Here is a 25,258-nt window from a genome sequence, read left to right on the forward strand (position 1 = left end):
CAATTATTCGAATGTTCGGATCAAGCTCTCCAAAGGTCAGGGTCATTGGTGTCGATCAAGCTAATTTACCATTCCAAGTGAAACAACTAAAGAACACATGCTTGGATGTCTGTGGATTGCTGTTCTCCAGAGTCTAAGAAAAGCAGTAATGACCACAAATTGTTTTACTTTGAATGGTAAATTAACACCAGAAACAACAATGACCTTCACACGATTGTCAGCATCTGATGTCTGTGGAGCGTTCAATCAGAATAATCACTTTGTGCAGCAGTAGTAGGTAGATTATTTATTTATTTCTTCATATTCTAGTTCAAATATAAACTAGCTTGAGGTTTTGCATTCATCCCCTCTGTACGTCACAATCAGCGATTCTGGGAGGCCTGAACCTCTTCTGCATCCCACTGCGGACGTAGCATCTCAGTATGTGTGTGCTTTTACTGTAGTGAGGTAACCTTCTATCCCATTGCAGGACAGAAACCACCCCAAAGCAGCTGAGGCAAAACAGGGGAGAATGAAAAGTGCGACAAAAATGTTGTTAAGAACTCCCAATTTAAAATGTGCCAAAATTTGCCAATGCTTTATGGAAACATTAGTTTCCCTGCCTGCTTCAGACAAACTGAGAAATCTGAAGTAATGTAGCACAGCGGTTCTCAACCTTTTGTTTTGGAGACCAACTTCTGTACTTTTGTACTTAGGCTACAACCCACCAAGTAAAAATAGATAAATGAAAAAATAAAATGTACTTATTTTAAGTACATTTATATTATGTAAGTGCTACATTAATAAATAATAATAATATAGCATCACTCATCTAATGTGCGATCTGCGCTTGTTTGCCCTCAGTTAGTTTTTTTCCCAAGGTGTTATGGGTGAGATGCTAACTCTGAGGTCCTCCCCGATGTGAAGTTTGTTGCTGTATTTAGTTTTTAGTGCTGCCATGACAGAAAACCCCCTTTCAACCAAGTATGTTGTAGCAAACGGCAGCAAATGCTTAATGGCTTTCTGCGCAATACTGGGATATTCACTTTTAACCAGGATCCAGAATTTCGACAGAGAAACCTCTGTAAATTTCTTCTTCAAGGATCCATCACTAGAAAGTTCTATGTGCTAATTTTCACAGTCATTAGGCAGGTCAAGGCTCTCGATTTCTGTTGTAAAAGGGTGTCGAATCCACTCAATGTTAGAAGTGGGATAACCAGGGAAATACCAGTCAAACTAAGCTGCGAGAGCACAGAGGTGACTCACAACCTGTTCGTACCTGACTGAAATCATATAAGGCAGACGTGTTCGCTTCCCATTTCCCTGCACAGCACTTCAAAACAACAGGCATTTAGGGGGCCTGATTTTATAAAGTTAACATATTTTGAGGCCATCTGTAAGACTGTGTAGTTGTGGGCTTAGTTTTTTTGATGCTAAGGCCGCTTTATGCAGAAAACAAAAAGGTGCCAATCTACTTGCAAAATCTGCTGAACCACCCCTGACTTCATGCCTGTATTTGAGGCTGCACCATCGGTAGAGATTCCCAGTTTTTCTATTCCAATCCGTTTTCAATTATGCATCCATCCAACACTTTGAAAATCTCCTCCACCATTGTTTTTGTAGATAGATTGGCACTAAAGAGCAAATCCTCCTGCAAGTCGTCGTTAGAGCAGTAACTATATAAAAAAGCGAAACTGCACGGTCAGCTATATCTGTAGTCTCATCTATTTGAATGGAAAACAATTCGATTTCTTTTACAAAATCTACAAGTTGCTCTTTGATGTCATTTGAAATGTCTGTTATCCTCTCGCACAGTGTCATTCAACAGAGAGACACATTTAAGTTTCTTGGCAGCAGATTCCCCCAGCATTTGACTACACATCCACAGTAGCTAGTAAGATCAACTCTTCAGCTATCGTGTGGGCTTTCTTACATTGAGCTATACGCTGTGAAACTAGAAATGAAGCTTTCAAAGCACTCTGAGATACAGTAGAAGCACAGCTAATTATATTTCTTTGCGCTTGTATCTGCTCCAATTTCCTTTCAATATTAGCCAAAGGTTTACCTTTGTTGCCCGGGTGGTGAGTTTGCAGATGTCTCATGAGTTTAGATGGTTTCATGCTTTCATTCGCAAGCATTTCACAGCACAGTACACATTGCGATTTAGGTTCAGTTTCTAAACCAATGAAAGTGAAGCCAAACTGTAGGTAAGATTTGTCGAATTTACCTTTAATCCCACCAGTTTCTTTTCTTTTTCACTGTGCCTTCTGTTTCTGTTGCCCTTGTCGTTGAATTTGAAGTTGATGCAGCCTCCTTGTCACGCTCAACACGCCCCCCTCCCCCCCCGGGGTGTAACAGGCTCAGTACTCAAGTCACAGCCAAAATACAAAACTACTGTACAGTACAAAGAATAGTCTTTTTTGACATATTGTCAGGAGCAGCTGGTCATAATTTCTGCATAAAGTAGTGTTTTATTGTGTTGGGCTGTTTCAGTCATTAGCTTTTTTCATTGGTTTAGAATTTGTTATTCATAACCAAGACTGACTGCTCAAAAAATAAGAAATCTGGCTGTTCTGAAGACCCTGTTCAAGTGGATTAAACTGAATGCCAGTTTCTTAATTCAAACAGACCGTAAATAGCACATCCTTGCCATTATAGACTTGCATTACTGCCGATAAAGGCCGAAAAACAAGTGGGAGGATTGCGTTTAATGATTTCTGGGCATTGTACATAAATACAAACTCCAGAGTCAAATTTTATAGTTTCATTCCTTACTCTAGACTTTTTTTTTTTTTTTTAAACTTGGTGCCACAACCTAGAGACTAATACAATGAGGCTATTGTTCCAGAAACTATGCTTTATAAGAAAAGGCAATGTACTGCAGTACTGATCCACAGCAACTAAACCCAATACAGAGGCCTCAGTCACAATGATGATCAGAAAAAAACATGACAACTCCAAATTAAAATAGATTGTCATTACAGATTTCTCAACCAAAACTGGCTTCCTGAAAACGATACAGTGGACATCATTAAAGAACAACAGCAATGATAAAGTCAACAGAATCAATAATGTGTCAGCAGCCTCATGAAGCCACAACAGAAAAAGCTTCCCCAGCACATATTCTGTTCAGCTGGGAGCAAAAGGCCTCTAAAGGAACCCATGATAAAAATCATCAAAGTTTCTATTTGTGATCACAGGGTCTTGCCTTCCTCATCCTGTTCAGAATGTCCCTGGTTTGAGATCGCAATCGCTCTAATGCAACCAACAGAAGCAAACGTGCGTGAATAAGAAAAGCCAGGATGTTGCCACAAGGAAATGCCCCACAAAGGAGTACTGTATGGAAAAGTAATCAATATCTTATTTAAAAGGAACTGTATTTCACAGTATTTACACACACAAGCTCACTTCATAGTCAGAAATCAGAATATAAAAGCATTTCTAACAGCTGGTTATTCATAAAAGAAAAAAATAATATTATACTGCTTTCATTCATTTGCTTAAGTTATGATTATGTAAAGTATCTATCTCTGTAACTACTCTACACTCCGAGTCAGTGGGTCGTCATATCCTTGACAGTAGATTCTTCAAGACTGTACATGCCTTCCCTGCCTCAGACTTCAAATGTTTTCTTAGACACCCCACAGACAACAGAAATTTTAAGTTTATAAAAAGGCCTTAAAAACAACAACTGTGACACTTCCGAAATGTGGTGATATCTAAATCTTAGCAACTCCGCAATGGCTTCTGTTACACTTCACTGAATGTTAATTATCACATAATTAAGCAAGTGCTGCATTTGCCTCAGCTGCTCTTCAAGTGTTTCTGAAGTATTTTTGTAGCTAATTAAATACAGGATTGAATAAATTTGATATTATATAAAACAGGCACTAGATTTTTTTTATTTTTTTTATTACATAAATAGGCCAACACAGCATTGAAATACAAATGAGGTTCAGATCAATGATTCAGCTGGGTATTGTACGTTTAAAATAACAATATATCGGAAGTGCGATTTCAAGATGGCATTTCCTCATTCACACAGAAGCCACACATCTGAGAAACATAAACAAAGAAATCCCCCATAAGTAATTACAGCTCCATTTGACTTCAATCTAACCACCACTTTTAATACATTGTCTTTTTCAGGTGAGCTAACAGCCATGAATAACACAAACAACTTGGAAATAATTTCAGATTCGTGTAGTAACCAGATTACTGTTAAAGGCAACCATCAGACGTGTCTTCAGTATTCCATAGACTACTCTGAGAACAGAAGATAGAAACTTAACTGATTGATCCATTAATACTAAATTGAAACAGCAGTATAGTAGGCTGGCCAGCCTAAGAGTTTGAGTTATAACTAATTCAATTTCATTTCATTTCATTATTTCCTAATTAATTAGTTTAAACTGTGACCTCCAGTGTTTAAATAGGAGCAGTAACTAGGACCTCTTGGTTCCTAGTACTCCACAATCAAACAGCCAGCACTGCTACAAGAGAAAATACGAATATCAGTTTTAACAAAAGAATGCTTGCTTAATAATAGCTTTCAAAAAGGGGCACTTAATACCCATAGGAAGTAAAGCCTGAAGGCAGTAAAAGTGCAGCGAGTTATTACCAACAAATGTGTTTACAGTAATAAAACTTCAGGATGCCCTCTATGTCTAAGGCTAAATCTACACACCCACAACAAGCAATCATACTAAAAGAACCTTATTATGGCCAGATTCTCTCCTTTGAAGAACGAAATTGACAGTAGTCGGCTTCTGAAAAGGCTGTATTACAATATGTGAAATCCTTAAATTATATATTACATATATATATATATATATATATTATATATATATATATAATATATATAGGATATATCGATATATATATATCTATATATATATATATATATATATATATATATATATATATATATATATATATATATATATATATATATATATATATATATATGTGTGTGTATATATATATATATATATATATACACACATATATATATATATATATTTGGGGATTTGACAAAACATTTATGTATGACACAGCCAGGAACCAACACTGACCTCTGTGAAATTGTGTCTCACCACACATCCCACGATCTTAGCGTGGGTTCTTTTTCCTTGAGATTTATGAATTGCTTTTATTAAGTCTTGCTAAATTTAACTCCAGTGAGCAGTGACCATCGTGATTCTCGCTCTGCTAAACGCTGCAGTGTGCACAATTGAGTTATGTAGGTCTGAAATTGAGTAGTTATACGGTGTCCATTTTAGGACAGCCTCAGACCTCATCTTTCCTTGCGTCAATTGTCAACCCTCGACTCAATCGTCAGACTGCTTCAAGCCCTATCCCCTCCCCTTTTTTACGGTTATAATGGAACAGCTGGACAGAAATTTAACAGTACAGTTTTACTTGCGAAAGAGACTGACGAGTACTACGATTTAAAAAAATATATATATATTGTCACCTTTTTGCTTGCCACACAGGCTCTCACGGGTTCTTCTCCCTTCCGAATCACGACTCAACACACAGGATTCTACTGAAACAGCGCTCACTTTTAATAAACACAAAATGAAATAAACACAAAACAAACACCTAGCTCCTATTTGGAGCACTCACTAAACATAACAGGAACCTAACTATCACGCAGGACGGCTAAACCGTTTACCTGCCACAAACATTCAAAAACACACCCTTACACAATACCTCAATACGACTGCTCACTCACACAGTCGGGCTCTTCTCTCAGCAGCAGCCTGGAACAGACTGGCTGCCTGGCTCTAATTTACAATTACCACCAGGTGCAGGGGATTACTAAACAATAAAACAATTACACCCCATAACACCCAAATGTGCATTCTCACAAGGTTTTTAGCAGGGAAGGATTTTAACCCCCTCCCTGCTATCTCACACATCCTCCCCCCCAAGTGTGAAACACTGATAGGCCATACCAAGGCCACCCCCTCCCCTAAAACACAACCACCCACCCTCAAGTCCAGAAATGTCCATTTCCGCCCTCTTCCACGGGCGGGCTTGAGGGTGGGTCGAATCTTCCGGCACCTCCGGGAAGGGAGCTTGAACCGGCGACAAGGGACCCCACCGGGATGACATGGCCGACCGAAGCGATGACCGGGGAACAGGAGGATGCAGCAGTGGACAGAGATCTTCCACTGGGGACCAGCGCAGCGATGTCCGATCACCCAGGGGAAGCGAAGCAGCGAACAGGGGGAGCACCAGCGACGTCTGGCAGCAGCCCAGCGACGTCTGGGTGCTCGGGAAGAGCGGAGCAGGGAACCAGGGGAAAAGCTGTGGCCAATGTTGCAGACTCCTGGGCTCCAGGTCCAGCGCAGGAAGGTCTAGGAAGACCGGCAGGGTGTCCAGGAGCAAGGGGCAAGGGACCGCACCTAGCAGTGCCGGACTGGTTCGCTGGGGTGATGGAGGTGGGCACCTCACTTCCTCCTCCCCTCTGGGCTCTGGGAGCGGCACCTCCTCCCCTCTGGGCTCTGGGAGCGGCACCTCCTCCCCTCTGGGCTCTGGGAGCGGCACCTCCTCCCCTCTGGGCTCTGGGAGCGGCGGCTCCAGTGTTGAGCTCACCCACCTCTTAAACATTGACACCAGCGCCGTTGGTTCCGGCTCTGGAAGTCCCAGTTCCACTTCCCACTTCTTATTTTGCTCAATTAGAGCAGCAGTGTTTCTCTTTATTTGAGCTATGAGCTCCTGCAAATCCATTGTTGCGTGTTGAGTCAGAAGGGCACTTCTGGTACCATATGTCACCTTTTTGCTTGCCACACAGGCTCTCACGGGTTCTTCTCCCTTCCGAATCACGACTCAACACACAGGATTCTACTGAAACAGCGCTCACTTTTAATAAACACAAAATGAAATAAACACAAAACAAACACCTAGCTCCTATTTGGAGCACTCACTAAACATAAACAGGAACCTAACTATCACGCAGGACGGCTAAACCGTTTACCTGCCACAAACATTCAAAAACACACCCTTACACAATACCTCAATACGACTGCTCACTCACACAGTCGGGCTCTTCTCTCAGCAGCAGCCTGGAACAGACTGGCTGCCTCTCTTAAATACCCTGCACCTGGCTCTAATTTACAATTACCACCAGGTGCAGGGGATTACTAAACAATAAAACAATTACCCAATTAAACCCCATAACACCCAAATGTGCATTCTCACAAGGTTTTTAGCAGGGAAGGATTTTAACCCCCTCCCTGCTATCTCACAATATATATATATATATATATATATATATATATATATATATATATATATATATATATATATATATATATATATATATATAAATAGGCCTATATTAAGATGTGTTATGCATTAATTTGAAAGTAGGTTAAAGAAACTGTGTACTATATGTTTTCACATTTTTTAATTACTTTAATATCGGTTGCTTGTGTTTTGCAATGTTGAAAAATCAGACGATGGAAAACCACAACCGTATCCTTTAAATGAAAACATACACCAATAACTCTTTTTTTTTCTAAGTAACATGCACACTTTCCATTTCATTTTAATTTTAAAAAGTTTTTATGAGTTAATGTAAATATTTGTGAAAATAATGTATTAATAAGTAGGCTAAAGATAATTGATTCAGACCTTCAATTAATTACTAAATTGATAGTAGCTAGCTACCTATAAAGTAATATAATCAAATACAATAAAAACATTTGATTTGGTTGTAATTCAATTTACATTGACCTCATAAAAGGTAAAATATATTTGATTTGTTTAAATTACGGAAATCTTTATTACCGTACTTCAGATCAACTAATCCTGAAATGTAATATATAATTACTAATTATTTCAACATTGCAGAACACAAGCAACCTATAGTAAAAGAAATTTTAAAAAAATGTGAAAACATATTAACAAAAATAATAACGATCCTTCAGTCGATTTCAGGTCCAAACTCAATCTTTATTTTTTGCAATAATAAATGATCAAAGACAATTTAACAAGGTTAACTAACAATTTAACAGGTCGCTGTGGGCCACGATTTACGCCGCTAAAACAAAACAATAATAAAAATGAATCTCTGGGTGCAACTAAAAAGAAATCTCAGGGTAAAACTATCTGTTTACTCGTTTCTCTTTCTGCTTCCAACAACAACAAACACTCCCCCGTCACTGGTGTGCAGCACCAGCCAGTCCCGCATCATCCAACTCCACGACCAGTCACCTGCAGTTCCTATTAACGTACGTTTGTGTACCTGTATTAATATAGGCCTATTTAATTTGTATATTTTTATTTATTTATTTATTTTTAAATCTTAGTACTCACCGGTCTCTCTAGCAAGTAAAACTGTACTATTACATTTCTGTCCAACTATTCCAGTATAACCGTAAACAAGGGGAGGGGATAGTATGGCTTGAAGAGGTCTGATTATTGAGTCGAGGAGGGATGAGGATTGACTCGAGGAGGGGTGAGGAATGAGTTGAGGAGGGGTGAGGAATGAGGATGTCCTAAAATGGACGTACAGCTACCCTTCCCTGGGCTCTTGCATAATACAATACTTCCCTAATGTTATTTTTATCAACATTTGTTATTAAAAATGTTAAGGCTTTTAGTTGTTTTCATACTTCAGATACTGCCCTTATCCTAATCCTACAGCACATGGAAATGCTATGCTCTGACAGAAGTACTAAAATGTTCCATTGTTTATGTTCACATTGGAACATCTGCCTGAGCATGTGCAGAAAGCTAAATGTTTTTGCTAGTTTGCCATACTGTATATTAAAACCTTTGTTCTCTTCCTGTTGGAATTGCTAGACTAACGCAAGAAGTAACTGTCTCAAGTCGTTTGCTGCTGTTAGTGGAAAAATGAAGGAATCCCTGCTTCTTGTTTAATGGCCTTCCAGATAACCTTTAGTCTCGGGTCAGGTCTGTAGAGGAAAAATAAGCTAACAAGCCATGTCAAATTATACCCATTCCTCCTTATGGAGTGATGGAAACAGCAGCATCATTTTCTACAATCTGTCACAGGAAAAGGCTTCTGCCAAGGATTTTAACAATGGTTTGTCAAATTTAACATGTGAGATGGCAAATTAGAGGACGAAATCAAACCATTTCAAAACAAATGTCTTACAAGTGCTTTAACGTGACGTTTTCCTGGAAGTGTTTTTTTGCGTTCCCGTTTACAGAAAATGAAGAGCATGGTGTCTGCTATGAACTGGACATGCCTTGAAGGGCTGTCCTGAGACTGTTATACTCACATAGAAATCCTCAAGGGGAAACTGAAGCATGTCCCGCAAGGAATCACTGAGGATTTGGGTCTTCCTCTGAACAAGGACATTCTCGTAGTCTATCGGCTCGATTACTTTGGGTTTTGCCTGAAATGCACAGAAATTAATACAAATTAGCTTCTAAAATCAACAAAATAAAGCATAGTATCGTATAGTTAAAAACACACACACACAAATTTAATTAACTACATTCTGTAACTTTTGATTTCCATTTCAAATTTGGTTCTAAACTCGTCAGAAGTAAAAATGTAGAAACAGCGCCCACATAGATGATATATTTAAATACTCCATACCAGTAGGATTTATATTATTCTATATCAGCCTTATACAGTGATGTACAGTAGCAATTGATACATAGTACAGACAATCAATAAACTGGTATTCTGGCCTTACTGTAGTTACTTTTGCTGCTTTGATGGGGGGACAAAAAGTTAACATCACTAACTCAATTATATGTCAGTTTCACAGAGTTTAATTAATTCACGGTGTCATCTTCCTGTGAACCCTTGATTTAGCCTGACAAGTTGTGTTTTTATGCAAACATGCATGTAAATTTGCTTAGCAAAGTTTCCTATTTTTTTTTTTGGTTTAATGACCTTTAAAATGTACTGGAGAGTGCAAGTCATGTGTTGAAGTTGTTGAATAAAAATACTGCAGTGAACAATAGCCTGTGCTGGACTGTGTGCAACTGAATTCATGAAAATACCAGACAAATGTGATCCCATTGAGGACATTAAACTTTGATATTCCAGCAAGGTCTTCCAGGTTCTCTTATTGCATTCCTGGAGCCTTAAATGCAGTGAGATCTATCCCAAAAAACTGCTTATTGCACACTGACAGAAAGACCTAATAAAAGCCATAGCCAGTGACAAACACCTTTCCCACATGCTGTATGATGTTCTCTTCATCCTGTCATTTAACAAGATGTTGCTCACAGTATGTGTGCTTCAGAAGTCATTCTCGTTTTTTGTAATTGCTTTTATTTGAAATCGTTCTCATCCACTTATGGTACTTACTACGTGCTCTTAAACAGGACTTTACTTGTATAAGCAAATATTTTCACTATAAAAGTTAACTGTTCTTAGTCGAACTCGCTTTTAAATATAATTAACGTATTCTTTATTTTGCTCTTATTTTCACCTGATTTTACTGCATCTTATAACTCCTCTTGTCTGTAATGTGATACTTTGTATTCTAATATTTTGTAACTCGCCCTGGATAAGGGTGTCTACTAAAAAATAAAACAATAATAATAATAATATCTGAAACAGTAATTGTGGATTGATTAGAACTTACTGTGGCACCCATGAGATTAAAATGTGTTGATCAGGGAATCAGTTTAAAAAACAAGTTATTTCATTCAGGAGGATACAAGACCGTCGCTTTCTCTGTTTATTTGTGGTTTAGAAGTCCTTTAATAACAGAGAAGGAATCTGGCTGGGGTGAGTAGCATCACTTGCTAAGGCAGGGTGTCCTCCTGGCGCCAGCAGGCCTGTAATTCACACCGTCTCAAACAGAGTGGAGCAGCATACAAAATACAGCAATACCACCACTTCAAGCATACACTACATGCAAAATGGGGTCTTAACCAAGCCTCTACAGTAGGTGGATTGTTCAGTCTGCATCACCACAAAATTGTCTGTCTAAACCCAGACTAAATATTGCAGCAGATTTTGAAATCAGATCTGTGATGCACTGACAGAGGTTCGTATACAATTACTTAATAAAAAATAAACAAACAAATCCATAAAAGTATCAAAAAAAAAAAAAATACAATATATTTCCTTATTTTAGCAAAACAAAAGTTCCTAATTGTATTCCCTTTCATCTTTAAATGCACTGCAGATCCAAAAGTTTACTACAATAGGTGCACTTTCACCTTTACAACAATGATAAATCAGGTCTACAGATCAAACCAAGATAAAGCCTACACTGACATAAACCAACCACCACGACTATTGCTACACAGACAAAAAGGCAAATTATTTCAGTGAGCTGCACTTTCTGGTCAGCCCAGATCTGACACAGTATTTTGTAAACCGCTTTGATTTACGTGGCCCATGAAAACCCTTTCGTATCCTGTTTTCAGTGCAGTAATTAAAAGTAACCCTTAGACCAGGTCTCAAAAGAGGCAGTGTGTTGGTCATGTTTGTTTGCAGTAACAAGGTATAGGCCTACTATATGCAGCTAATGCCTAACCAAAATGGCTATAAAAAGCATGCATGCTGAGAAAGACTCTTTAATTTCACTAGTACAGGATTCACTGTGAAAGAGAGAAAAATGGAAAACTTTAAACTTTAATGAAGTCTGTTTGCCTCAGTTCACTAAATCTAGTCCCTTGGCTGCAGTGTACTCTTAATTACTCTGCTGTCCATACCAGATAGGGACAGTTAAACTGGGCCCTGTCAGACAACTTCAACTTCCTCTGGAAAACCGTCTAACTGAATTAATAGGACGTGCGTAAAGAAATAGTTTTGTACATAGTTTTGTTAAGCATATGTACAGCAGATGTATTAATTTCATTAGTACAATAGGCACCAGTGATTAAGTAAATAAAGTTTGATATCCACAAAATTATATTGTTTTTGGTTTCTTTAACAATAATCATGAAACATATAAAATTGTTTCTTAATCAAAATCAGACGTTTAAAACATTGGCCTGCAGACTGAAGGCAAGCAGAATAATCTTTTATAGCCTGAGCTTTTTGGTTTAAATCGGGTTGATCTTTTTGGTTTTCCAGACTTTATTTAATCTTTCGCTATAGTAGAAACAGGTGTTACATGTACTGTAATAGCGCCTCACTCGAGCCTTACAGTTCGCTAACGAAACGTTACGCTGCCCACATGAAACCCCGTGGGGTCCTGCAGTATTATCTCTAACACTAGAGGTGAAGTATTTCCATCAAGCATATGGAGTTGTGGCAGGATGAACTGTACTTGCTGTCTACATTAAACGTTTTTACACCTCAAAAAAAAACTTTTATCCTTCCATTATAAAGTATAGTATGTGAGAAAAACTTGAGGAAAAAAAAGAACAAAGACTTTTTACTCTTCAAACCCCAGTCCAATGAATATGGCTTGCCAGTGAACTGCAGTATACAAAATCCACCCGAGTAACAAAAGAATCAAACACAACGGCCCATACCTTTCATATTTCTAGAGCCTAACCCAAACCTTTTCAACAGCAACGTCCCCTACCCTTTTGTGTAATCATATTACATGTATTACTTATTTATTTTTAATCACATCAGGTTTCAGCTTCCTCCTCCAGTTTTGGGTCACACCATCTTATGGTAAAACATATACATGCAATATATCAAAAAACGGATCCTTGGCAGGGAAAAATAGCGAGCTGTGATGGTACACCACAAAGCTGCACATCAAGCGGCTGCTATAGAATGGATACAGAGACAACGTATGATAAAATAAATGTACTGATATTGATAAAACAATTATTAAAGCATACATAGAGATAGTTACCCCAGTAGAACTGTTTTTTGTTTTTTGTTTTATTAACAGCTACTGAAGTTATTGTGGCACCATTGTCTGTGGTAACTGACAACAAACATATTCTACAATGGACATAATAAAACGTTAGGTTTTTTATTTATTTTTATTTTTTTATTATAAACTGTCATCTTCTAATGTACTGTCTTACTTCCTTGAGCTATCCACCAATGGCTTTAACCCCTTCGAGACAGATGTCATTGTCGCAAAAGCCAAAGAGCTTATGCAAGCAATATGTAGGCAATTGCCCAACTAATAATTTAAGGTTAAGGCTCCAAGCCATACTCTGTGAAAAAACAGCATTTTAACTTCCTGCACTTAATCCATTTGCCCGTGATACATTTTGATTCATAAACCTCTGGTTTAAGTTTGAAATTGCAAAAAAAAAAAAAAAAAAAAAAAAAAACACCAAGAAAATCATTTCAAACGTGTATTACTATAACAAATGTCCAGTCTTTTTTCTGCTATTGTAGCAGTCTGAAATTCCTTTTGGAGCACAGCCTACACACACTTATGACTACAATCTTCTCTTTTGTAGAACCTCCCTCATAAAAGTCTACATAAATATTTAAATATTCCATATCAGAATGCTGAGGACAAGGCACAGAAGATGAAACAACTACAGCATGTGTACAGAGATGAAAATATTGCTTCACTGCCAGTGTTTAAATGCATTCTTCACAAAACAAGAAAAAGAAAAAAGAAAATTAGCATTAGTGTTGCACCTAAAATAAACAACTGTACACTCTGGTATGATTCCATTGCAGCTATTGTGTGACATCAGTAAAGGAAAACAGCCAAGCTTAATGACTTCAACACCAGTTCTGCTTTTGCAGAGCAAGATAACTTTTTAAATTTCCCTTCAGTCTCAGTACATGAAAATGTGTTTCAAAATAAATCAAAAATAGTTCCCTCTCCAGTAAAAAAAATTCTAACATCGTAATAGAGGCAGGTTTAAATACTGATGTCCTTTAACTATACAGTATAAGGTTTTCAAGTTTTGGGCAGAGGGATCAAGATATATCAATCATATAGATGAGTTTTGGAGCACATGTCAGCTTTAGGACGCTGAGTCGTTTTTAATTGGACAAAACATGTCCCCCGTACAGGTCGAAATCTGCCTGTGATGAGTCAAAGGGGTTTCGGTCTGTGATTCAGCCTCCCGACAGTAGAAGGCATCAAACCAACTCGGGACTTCCCTTACCAAGATCTCGTGACCATGGCAAAAGTCATCTTTTGAGGGGCGGCACCTTGGTGAGGGGCGGAAGTACGAGTATGTAAATTCCAGCCACTGGAGTCAAGTGAAGGAGAAGGACACGTGTCGGTTGGGGATTGGTGTTCCACTGACTACAGAGGCGGGACATTACATACTAAAGGGAACGTACTACTGTGTTCGGGGTTGGTCCGAAAGTAAAGTAGGAGGAGTAACGGGTGGAGGGAGAGTCTGGTTTTGTGCAGCGGGATTTTTGAAACACTAACATTTCTTTTGTCTTTTTTTTGTTTATGTATGGTCACCACGAAGACAAATTAAAGACGAGTCATCACAGTTTGTTTTGGATTCCACCCCTGCACTCCTTCCCTCACACCATTTTGTTTTTTTCGTTTGTTATTTAATCCTTTTGTTGTGTATAGAAAATAAAAATAAATTATTTTATTTCTGTACACATAAATTACTGTCTGGACATTCCATTTAATACACTCTCGCCTCACACGTGGTGTCAGAAGTGAAAATGGATCCAGCTACAGTTTTGACAATGTTTAGGGAGCAGGAGGAGAAGCGAGAGGAGAGAGAGACACGGCACCTGGAACAGCTCGCCCAGTTCTTGGGACAGCTGGTAGAAAAACTATCAATATCAACATCAGAGAGAGCGGTTGCCCGGATGTTTGCAGCTCAGCCTAATCTTCAGAAGATGACCTCGGAAGATGATCCCGAGGCTTTCTTGATTACTTTTGAGAGAGTGGCAGAGGCTGCAGAGTGGCCTAGGGAACACTGGGCCATGAAATTGGCACCCTGCCTGACAGGGGAAGCTCAGGCAGCATATCGAGCCCTGACGGCCACGAATGCAGGGGACTATGTTAAAGTTAAAGAAGCCATTCTCTCACGCCTCGGGATCACGGAGGAAACATACCGGCGCCGTTTTCGGGAATACCAGCTGTCCAAGGGGATGCGGCCCCGGGTTGCGGGACAATATCTTTTAGATCAGTGCACCCGGTGGCTGCGGCCAGAAGAACATACACCCCAAGAACTGGTGCAGAAAATAGTTATAGAACAGTTTGCGTCTATACTACCGCCAGGGAATCGAGAGTGGATTAAGAGGAATAGACCTACCACTCTCGAGGATGCCCTCCTCCTGGCGGAGGCCTACGAAGACGCAAACGAAGGTGCCGGGTCAGACCCCACTCCTGCCCCTAAACTAACTCGGACCAACCAACCAATGAAGCCCAGAGGGGGTAACCGGACCTTCAGACCATGGAGGTCGAGGTTAGCCCCATCCTGGGCGAGAGAGAATCCCCCTAACCTGCCGGTCGCGGACTCGCAGGACAGATTAACTCCGTTGATGCCTCCTAACCAAGTGTGCTACCAATGTAATGAGCCTGGACACATTGCCAGGAATTGTCCAGTAATAAAGGTGGACCTGGCGACAAGATCCTGGTCAGCAGTAACAGGTAGGAACACTGGGGAATGTCGGGAGGGCCCTTATCAGTTAAGAGTACAGGTCGGGGGAAAGAGTACTTACGCATTTGCGGACTCTGGGTGTGCACAAACATTGATTCGGCAAGCTCTCTTGGATGGGGTAGCCTGGGAGCCACAGGGTAAAGTGGCTATCTCCTGTATTCATGGAGAAACTCGGGTTTATCCCACCACTAAAGTTAGACTTATTGTAGGTGATTATTCAGCTTGCGTTAAAGTGGCTGTAGCGCAATGTTTACCATACCCTGTTCTCCTGGGAAGAGACTGGCCGTTTTTTGATCGTATTTTAGGTCGGGAAATGGTCTTAGTTTCTACCAGGGGACAATTAAAGCAACAGGAGAAAACAATTGGCGAGATTTTTCCGTTGCAATCCGACCTGTTTAACCCTAAAATCCGCCCAAGAAAAACAAAAAGAGAGCGTCGGGTGGAAAAATATGAGGGAACTCTGAGACGACAAGGGGAGGGGTCTGACACAAAAGTAAACCAATCGCTGAAACGGCAAGGAAAGGGAGTAGGTATTCAGTGTAACCGGGGCTGCGAGGTTACTGAGGTGGAAGGTCATGTAATAAAAGACACTCCTCTCTGTGTACCTAACCATTGGGACCGAGATATTGACTTGGGATATGAACAACAAAATGATCCCACGTTACAGTATGCTTGGAAACGGGTTAGATATATCGAGGGGAAGGATATGCAGGAAGGACAACCGGTGGTATTTCCGCATTTTTCTGTATCTGGGCACTTATTATATAGAATAACCCGGGCTCCCGGGACGGGACAGCTCGTAAAACAGTTATTGGTTCCTAGGCCTTTTCAGTCAGAAGTCATGAGATTGGCGCATGACATTCCATTTTCAGGTCATTTGGGAACTGAAAAGACTCAGGAACGAATTCTGGCCCGGTTTTTTTGGCCTGGGGTTTATGGTCTGGTGCGGAAGTATGTATCGGAGTGTCCTGAATGTCAATTAGCTGCCCCTAAGTCAGTTCGCCCCGCACCTCTGGTTCCACTTCCAATTATTGGGGTACCGTTTGAAAGGATTGGTGTAGATTTAGTAGGCCCTCTGGAGGGAACAGAGTCAGGATATCGGTATATTTTAGTAGTAGTGGACTACGCAACGAGATATCCAGAAGCTGTTCCCTTACGCTCTATGAATGCAATAGCTGTAGCGAATGAATTGGTAAAAATATTCTCTAGGGTGGGAATCCCGAAAGAAATTCTCACTGATCAGGGCACTAATTTTATGTCAGACTGTATTCAGCAACTATATAAATTATTGAAAATCCGTTCAATTAGAACCTCAGTTTTTCATCCACAAACGGATGGGCTTGTTGAACGATTTAATCAGACTTTGAAAAATATGTTGCGCCGCTTTGTAGATCAAGAAAAACGCAATTGGGCTAAACTGCTTCCCTACTTGCTCTTTGCAGTTCGCGAGGTACCACAATCCTCAACGGGGTTTTCCCCGTTTGAGCTCTTGTACGGTCGGCAGCCGCGGGGTATCTTGGATCTCATAAGAGAAGGCTGGGAAGAACAGTCAAAGGAGTCTAAAAATGTAGTAAAATACGTGTTGCAGTTACGCGATCGCTTAGAATTAGTCGGTCGATTGGCACATGACAATCTCAAAGCGGCACAGCAGAAGCAGCAACAAAGCTACAATAAAAATGCAAGAATTCGGAACTTTCGACCTGGAGACAAAGTGTTGTTATTGTTGCCCTCATCGGAATCTAAGTTGTTTGCTAAATGGCAGGGTCCCTTTCAGGTTATTCGAGCAATTGGTAAAGTCAATTATGAGATCCGACAGCCTGGGCGTCGGAAAGAAAGTCAAATTTATCATGTTAATCTCCTGAAACCGTGGAAAGAACGGGAAGTCCATTTTATATCTCCTGTACAGGAGGGAGAGGATTTTGGACCCTCAATTGAGTCAGAGTCAGCAATTGAGGTCCCGATGGGGGAACAATTAACTCCTGATCAGCGTGAAGAGGTAAGCAATCTAATTAAAATGTTCAGTGATGTGTTTTCTAACGTGCCTGGAAGAACGCATTTGATCGAACATGCTATTATCACTCCGCCAGGTCTAAGAGTTAGACAGAGACCGTATCGCATTCCAGAGAGTCGGAGAGATTCTGTTCGAAGGGAGGTGGAGTGTATGTTGAAACTTGGGGTAATTGAACCTTCCCGAAGTGAGTGGTGTAGCCCAATAGTACCAATAGACAAGCCAGATGGGTCACTACGATTATGTATCGATTTTAGGAGGGTGAATGCTATCTCCAAGTTTGATGCATATCCCATGCCTCGAGTAGATGAACTCTTAGACAAACTGGGGCAAGCTCGGTTTATTTCAACTCTGGATCTGACGAAAGGATATTGGCAAATTCCATTAACGAAAGCCTCTCGTGAGAAAACGGCATTTTCAACCCCAGAGGGTCTTTTTCAATTTTGTACTATGCCGTTCGGACTTCATGGAGCGCCTGCTACTTTTCAGAGACTAATGGACAGGGTTTTACAACCTCATCGAGAGTATGCAGCTGCGTATATCGATGATGTAGTCATTTATAGTTCTTCCTGGAGAGAACATTTGACTAGATTAGAAGCCGTCTTACAGTCTCTGAGGAGGGCGGGGCTCACAGCGAACATGGCAAAGTGCGCTATTGGAAAAGAAGAAACTAAATATTTAGGTTTCATAATGGGTAAGGGTAGAGTGAAACCGTTGGTTTCAAAAGTCCAGGCTTTGTTGGATTCACCGGTACCTACCACGAAAACCCAGGTGAGATCACTGTTAGGGTTGGCTGGTTATTACCGCCGCTTTATTCCACACTTTTCCACTATAGCCGCCCCTCTCACTGATCTCACTAAAAAGAACGCTCCAAATAAAATTAAGTGGAGTGCAGAGTGTCAGACAGCCTTTGAATCTATTAAAACTAATTTGAGTCAGGCCCCAGCATTAATAAGCCCGGATTTCAGCCGAGAGTTCGTCCTGCAGACAGATGCATCGCAGACTGGTCTGGGGGCGGTTCTGTCCCAGGAGAGAGATGGTATAGAACACCCGATACTATACATCAGTCGGAAGTTACTGCCCAGAGAACAGAGGTATTCGGTAGTGGAGAAAGAATGCCTGGCAGTGAAATGGGCAGTGGAATCTTTAAAATACTATCTTCTGGGACGACCCTTTGTACTCATCACAGATCACGCTTCTTTAAAGTGGTTAGACACGATGAAGGATTCAAACGCTAGGATTACGCGGTGGTACCTGGCGCTCCAACCCTTCGCCTTTCAAATAAGGTATCGTGCGGGTAAGTTACATCAAAATGCTGATTTTTTTTCCCGGGAGGGAGGTAAAAGGGAAGGGTTAGAGGTTTCCGAGTGTTCCTTCGGCTCCACTCTGAGGGGTGGGATATGTGATGAGTCAAAGGGGTTTCGGTCTGTGATTCAGCCTCCCGACAGTAGAAGGCATCAAACCAACTCGGGACTTCCCTTACCAAGATCTCGTGACCATGGCAAAAGTCATCTTTTGAGGGGCGGCACCTTGGTGAGGGGCGGAAGTACGAGTATGTAACTTCCAGCCACTGGAGTCAAGTGAAGGAGAAGGACACGTGTCAGCTGGGGATTGGTGTTCCACTGACTACAGAGGCGGGACATTACATACTAAAGGGAACGTACTACTGTGTTCGGGGTTGGTCCGAAAGTAAAGTAGGAGGAGTAACGGGTGGAGGGAGAGTCTGGTTTTGTGCAGCGGGATTTTTGAAATACTAACATTTCTTTTGTCTTTTTTTTTTTATGTATGGTCACCACGAAGACAAATTAAAGACGAGTCATCACAGTTTGTTTTGGATTCCACCCCTGCACTCCTTCCCTCACACCATTTTGTTTTCTTTTGTTATTTAATCCATTTTGTTGTGTATAGAAAATAAAAATAAATTATTTTATTTCTGTACACATAAATTACTGTCTGGACATTCCATTTAATACACTCTCGCCTCACAGACGCATTTATCTACAGTACAGTAATTACAGTCCAGGGCTTCTTTATTAGCAACCCAGCTGCAATACAAGATAAATAAAAAACAAGCAAGTATATTTAGGGCTTCTAGTTTTCGGTTTTTATTTTCCATTTCTCTCCCTCCCTTTAAACCTTAATTAATAGTTTTTAAGCCTTAACTGAATATCAGATTGTTTAAATTAGCGAAGCACTACTAGAAACTAACGCAGTGGAAATTAATAAGCTGAATTCATCGATTAGATCCAGAACGAAATGCAGGTTCAAATAGAATCAGGTGAGATCAATGAACGTCGTTTGTTAACTCAATCAAGATATGAGTGTAAAAAAAAACAACTTCCTTTGGCAATTAGTGTTTGATTAAGAAAGTGAATCGGCTCAAAATACTTTTAAAGGGACATCACGTGATCAAAAATAAAACTCGAAAAGCAGAAGCCCTAAGTATATTCCAGCTGCAACTAACGCACAAATAATTTCTGCAAACTACAAATACTTTAGAAAACCATAACTGGTATGCTGCAAACATTTAAATTATTTACATTAATTGAATATGGTCACGTCTGTAGAGACACACTAATACATAGTTTACTGTAGCTACTGTGAACATATTTCCAGATTCATTTGAAATCATAAAACAGAATCATTTAGCAGGTCTTGACTGCAACACCAAAAAACAGTCCACAGCCTAATTTGCAACTAGTTTTCTGGAATTAAGAAAATAGACAGCAATCAAGTTTTAAAAAAGAGAGTAACTACTGTAAGTTACATACATACTGTAGGCTACAGTGTATTCCAGGCATACTGAGATACAAAAAGACACACCAATGCCAATTCAAAGATCTTTTTTTTTTTTTTTTTTTTTTTTTTTTTAGAAAGAAATTCTATAGCCACCTGTTTCTAAGCAATTTTGCTACACCCATACCAATTTACATGCTGCCAGGAGTATGCGAACCAAAATTAACTAACTGATAAGAAAAAAAGACTTTCAAACAACAATTACATTAAGAATCAATAGACAGTACTTTTTATATAAAGGAGTCTATATGAAGACAAAAATCTTCTACACAAGCATCATCTGCAAATTGGGAAAGCATCAATAACAATATAGAATAACACCACCAAACAGTGCTTAGAACAGCACAAAGTAAGTCTTCACAGGGCTATTTGCCATTTTGTCAATACATACTATTGTATACAATATCATCTGTTTGTCAACTACAGTACCCTTACAACTCAATCTACAATACAGTCTCTCTCTTGGTTGCCAGTGTGTATGATCTCTAAGAAAACCAGTCACGTTTACTCACCAGCACCTGTACTTCAGTCTCGACTTCAGCCTCACAAGTAACTGTGTTTTTGTACTGCTGAGGAGACTCAATCACCAGTTCTTTCTTAGGAATTTTATTCGTTCTTCCTTGCATTTTGAAACCCAGGCAATGAACACCATTTAATAAATCCCTAGCAGCGTGAGCCTGGCTGCCACTACATCAAATGGCATGCCAGTGCACTACAGCCTCGGTGCCTAAAACAAACAGCAGCTGCAGCAGCAACAAACAACAGCAAGAGTCAGTCAGAATGTTTGAAAACTCTGAGTGCTGAAGTGAGCCTGAGCCTTCTCTGCTCTGCAAAGCTTGATCAATCAGAACACAGAGCAAGGCAGGGCCAGCCTTCGGGGCTGTGCTACATTTACAGGAGGGAGGATACACAGCATATGTACTCTCAAATAAAGTCCAGTGGTCTGTGATATGAATGCTGTTTTAAGGTCTACCAAGTCATCTGATTGAACTGGAACTCACCTGAAGGTTTGGTGCTAAAGCTGTGCATTTACACAGTGTATTTAAAAAAAAAAAAAAAAAAAAAAAAACCTCCCCATTCAATGTGTCAGTTGAAACTGTGCCCAATCCAAGGTTGAGTGTTTTCATACTTATCATAACTCGTCCCAAACTGAATTAAAGGTGAGTTCGAGTATCATATACAGTATTTACTACAGCTGAGCAAAGTAGAAATCCACACACATCAATTAAAAATTGCTGGGGTCAAATCAAGCCATCAATCTGTTGGCAGTGTGAAGTGAATTCTGAAGAGAATAAAAAAAAAAATCACTTCACACCTTGGAGTCCTGGTGAGGTGATATCTTTACCAGAAGGGAGGGGAGATTCCAGCCACAGCTGCAAGGATCTTCACAGCTTCAGAAACCAGGACCTTTTTCAATGCAACGGAACCATAAAATGTTGGCGAAACATTTTGTTCAACTGGAATTCGGCAACAGAGCATGGAAAGCAATATACAAATGGAGTAAAATGATACTGCAAAAATAAATAAAATAAATATATAAATAAATAAAATGTGCCACTGAAGACTAACAAAGTGAGAAAGATCAAAACAATTAAAACCACAGAACAAACAGTGCATGCTAAGGCAAGTCATAAAAATAAAATAAAAAAAAAACAAAGAGTTTAAATATTGAAACATTGCCCATATGATAAACATTGCTGAATGGTAATAAGATTGGAAATACCGAGGCCTATGGGATGAAGAAAGGGACAGGAGTACATCAGGCCAGTTCCAGTGAATTCTTGTGACATTGATAGGACACACACATACAAATTCTTTAAGTTATTATTCTAGAATGAGTTTTTTTTTTTTTTTTTTTTTTTTTACAGATGTACGTAACAATCAGTGTTTAATATCAAGGAGGAGAGCTGATGGTACAACATGGACACAGCTGTTTCTCTCCAGGTACTTGCCCGCCCTATGTTCATAGTTTACAAATTTCTATTGTTTTTTCTGCAGTACGTAACAGACCAACCCCGTTGCTCTGAATATTACACCACACATATGAAATGAAACTGGATACTCAAAAGATAATTGCACCTTCATTTCTGTCTTCAAGATAATGAAACAAAAAAGCCTGCTTTGTCAAATCAGCTTTTAGTAAAACATTGCTTTGTTTGATATTTCTTGTTCTTTACATGTTAAAACATTGCCGACGATGTGGTTTAAATTAGATAATAGAATTTGTTTGGATTTCTAGAAAAGACATAATAATACCATTGTGAATAGGAGCAAATTAATCTAAGCTGCAAATCTACCTCCCGACCAGGAAGGGCTCTAAGTAAGGATGGTGGTAGGTCTTCACTGGGATTGGCTGACATCTTGATGGAAGGGCATTTCTGTAAGACTGCTGAACAACTTTATTGTGATCAGCTGTCTTGTGTGCGCCGACTGGATGGAGTGTGGCACTGTGCTGATCACAGGGAGGAGTTTGGCAGTACAAAGGGGATGCAGCTAAGCGAGTATAGCCTCTTAGACTGACCCGCTGACAAGCCGGTGTGCTGCTTCTGGGTTTATTTGTTTGTTGTTGCAGAAGAAGAATATCACAGGAGTTAAAGCTACAGAGCCACTACCACCGCATCTCAACTGAATACAGCAACACAGAGCACAGGCACCTGCACCAACACCACACCTCAACTAGATACAACACAACAGAGCACAGACATCTGCACCTGCACCACCACCACATCTCAACTGGATACAGCACCAAAGAGCTCACACATGCACTAACACCACACCTCAACTGGATACAGCACCACCACCACACCTCAACCGGATACAGCACCACGGAACATGGGCACCTGCACCTGCACTACCAGCACACCTCAACTGGATACAGCACCACAGAGCACAGACATCTGCACTACCACCACACCTCAACTAGATACAGCACCACATAGCACGGGCACCTGCACTACCACCACACCCCAACTAGATACAGCACCACAGAGCACACCTGCACTACCACCACACCTCAACTGGATACAGCACCACAGAGCACAGACACCTGCACTACCACCACACCTCAACTAGATACAGCACCACAGAGCACGGGCACCTGCACTACCACCACACCCCAACTAGATACAGCACCACAGAGCACAGGCACCTGCACTACCACCACACCCCAACTAGATACAGCACCACAGAGCACAGACACCTGCACTACCACCACACCCCAACTAGATACAGCACCACAGAGCACAGGCACCTGCACTGCCACCACACCCCAACTAGATACAGCACCACAGAGCACAGACACCTGCACTACCACCACACCCCAACTAGATACAGCACCACAGAGCACAGGCACCTGCACTACCACCACACCCCAACTAGATACAGCACCACAGAGCACAGGCACCTGCACTACCACCACACCCCAACTGGATACAGCACCACAGAGCACAGGCACCTGTACCCTGGACCTGTATTTAATGTTTATTATTGTTTGGGAGTGCAAGCCCACCATAGGATCCCCAACACAATTGATGGCAGAGGAGACAGTTTTGAAATAAACACGTAACAGTTATAAATATCCCCTCTGTTTCAAGGACATTATATCCTTACCTGCACCATTCACATTCTGGCCACCATAAACTGATTATTAAACAACCTTCAGAGGAAGAACAAAATACTTCCTGTTACAAGTACCATAGTTATCAAATGTAACGCCCAGCATGCATGCAGTAACTTGTCTGGAAGTTTCCAGCACCAGTAGTTACAGACACCTGCTCTTGCTGAAACTTAAAGTAATATTGTGGCATTTTTGTCTTTTAAAATAATTATAGACTTGAAACAAATTAAACTAGAACTGCTAAATATGTGTTCACACCTTCAGGAATAGAAATATCATACTTTACTTACGAGTTTGTCCACATCATTTTAAATAGAACCAACAGAGAGGCCTTGTAAATGAGAAAGAACCCAGCAGTGGATAATCTTTCTTATGCAATATTTACAATTTTGTAGTCACTGCTTGCAGAATACAACTAGAAAGTAGTTGCTGGATATCATGCTACTGTAAGTTTTTGTTTAGGTTCTCCACTTTCAAGCACTGTGAAAATTATTTTTGCAATATTTTGGTGCAGCTACTGTAGCGCTTTTGAAATCCTAATAAAAATTCCCATAGTTTTCATATGTTCGAAACAATTGACCTCATTCTAACTTCCAATGAACAGTCTAAAAATGTGATATTGAAGTTTAGTTTCTCCTAACAAGAATATACTGTTGAAAAATAAAAACAACATTCTTTAATTTTGTGGCTCTATATTTACACCTTTGGAGCCGGTATCAAATTCTTATTTATTAGTTTTACAGTTGGTACAGGCAGTTGTGTGCCACATTAACCCAAAAGTTAAGTTTGAGAGGAAGGACTGCTCCCTACACACATTACATCATCCTATTCTGGCCAATCAGAGTTATATAAATAGACTGTCCACTTACAGTACCCCTCTGTCGATGCCTCCCCAACTCCACCCTTGTAGCTATCCCTTGTGCATTGTGTGTGTGTGTGTGTGTGTGTGGGGGGGGGGGGGGGGGGGTCTACTACCTCATCCAGCAGAACAGGAGGGTTTGAGGAAATTCTTCATCTCTGTATGTCACAAAATCATCAATTAAAAAAATACAAAAATAAATAAAATCTTCAAAATGTCTGTGCTATCGGGTTTGTCCTGATCTACTGAAAACATCAGAAAAGCTGTTGGTAACAACAAGGCCCTGCCCGACAACAACCACCAAAAATGGCACTCTGCAGAGAGAATACTGTCTTAAACTATTCAGCAGCTTTTACCAAAGCAAGTGTTGACAATTAAGCCAAGGAACTTGTTCCACAGCTTTTTGAACGAAAAACACTTAAACACAGTGCAATTACTCTTCCCTTATGAGAAAATAAATGAACTTTCAATTCTTACTTTCATGCACTTGGCGGGCTAGCTTTAGAGCTTTTTGCAAATATTTGCG

The 25,258-nt window shown here is 40.2% G+C and overlaps 1 protein-coding gene across 1 annotated transcript in view; it reads right to left on the reverse strand.

Annotated features, from left to right (window-relative positions):
- Positions 1-25,258, reverse strand: part of LOC121321074 (dedicator of cytokinesis protein 9-like) — a 107,900-nt gene that overhangs the window by 73,814 nt on the left and 8,828 nt on the right. The window contains exons 2-4 of the mRNA XM_041259983.1: positions 21,603-21,664; positions 20,770-20,944; positions 9,240-9,356 (exon numbers count right to left, since the gene is read on the reverse strand). Of these exons, the coding sequence (XP_041115917.1) occupies positions 9,240-9,356; positions 20,770-20,944; positions 21,603-21,664 (354 nt within the window). The remainder of the gene's footprint in view (positions 1-9,239; positions 9,357-20,769; positions 20,945-21,602; positions 21,665-25,258) is intronic.

The sequence above is a fragment of the Polyodon spathula genome, chromosome 9 (genome assembly GCF_017654505.1).
Source record: "Polyodon spathula isolate WHYD16114869_AA chromosome 9, ASM1765450v1, whole genome shotgun sequence".
Taxonomy (NCBI): domain Eukaryota; kingdom Metazoa; phylum Chordata; class Actinopteri; order Acipenseriformes; family Polyodontidae; genus Polyodon; species Polyodon spathula.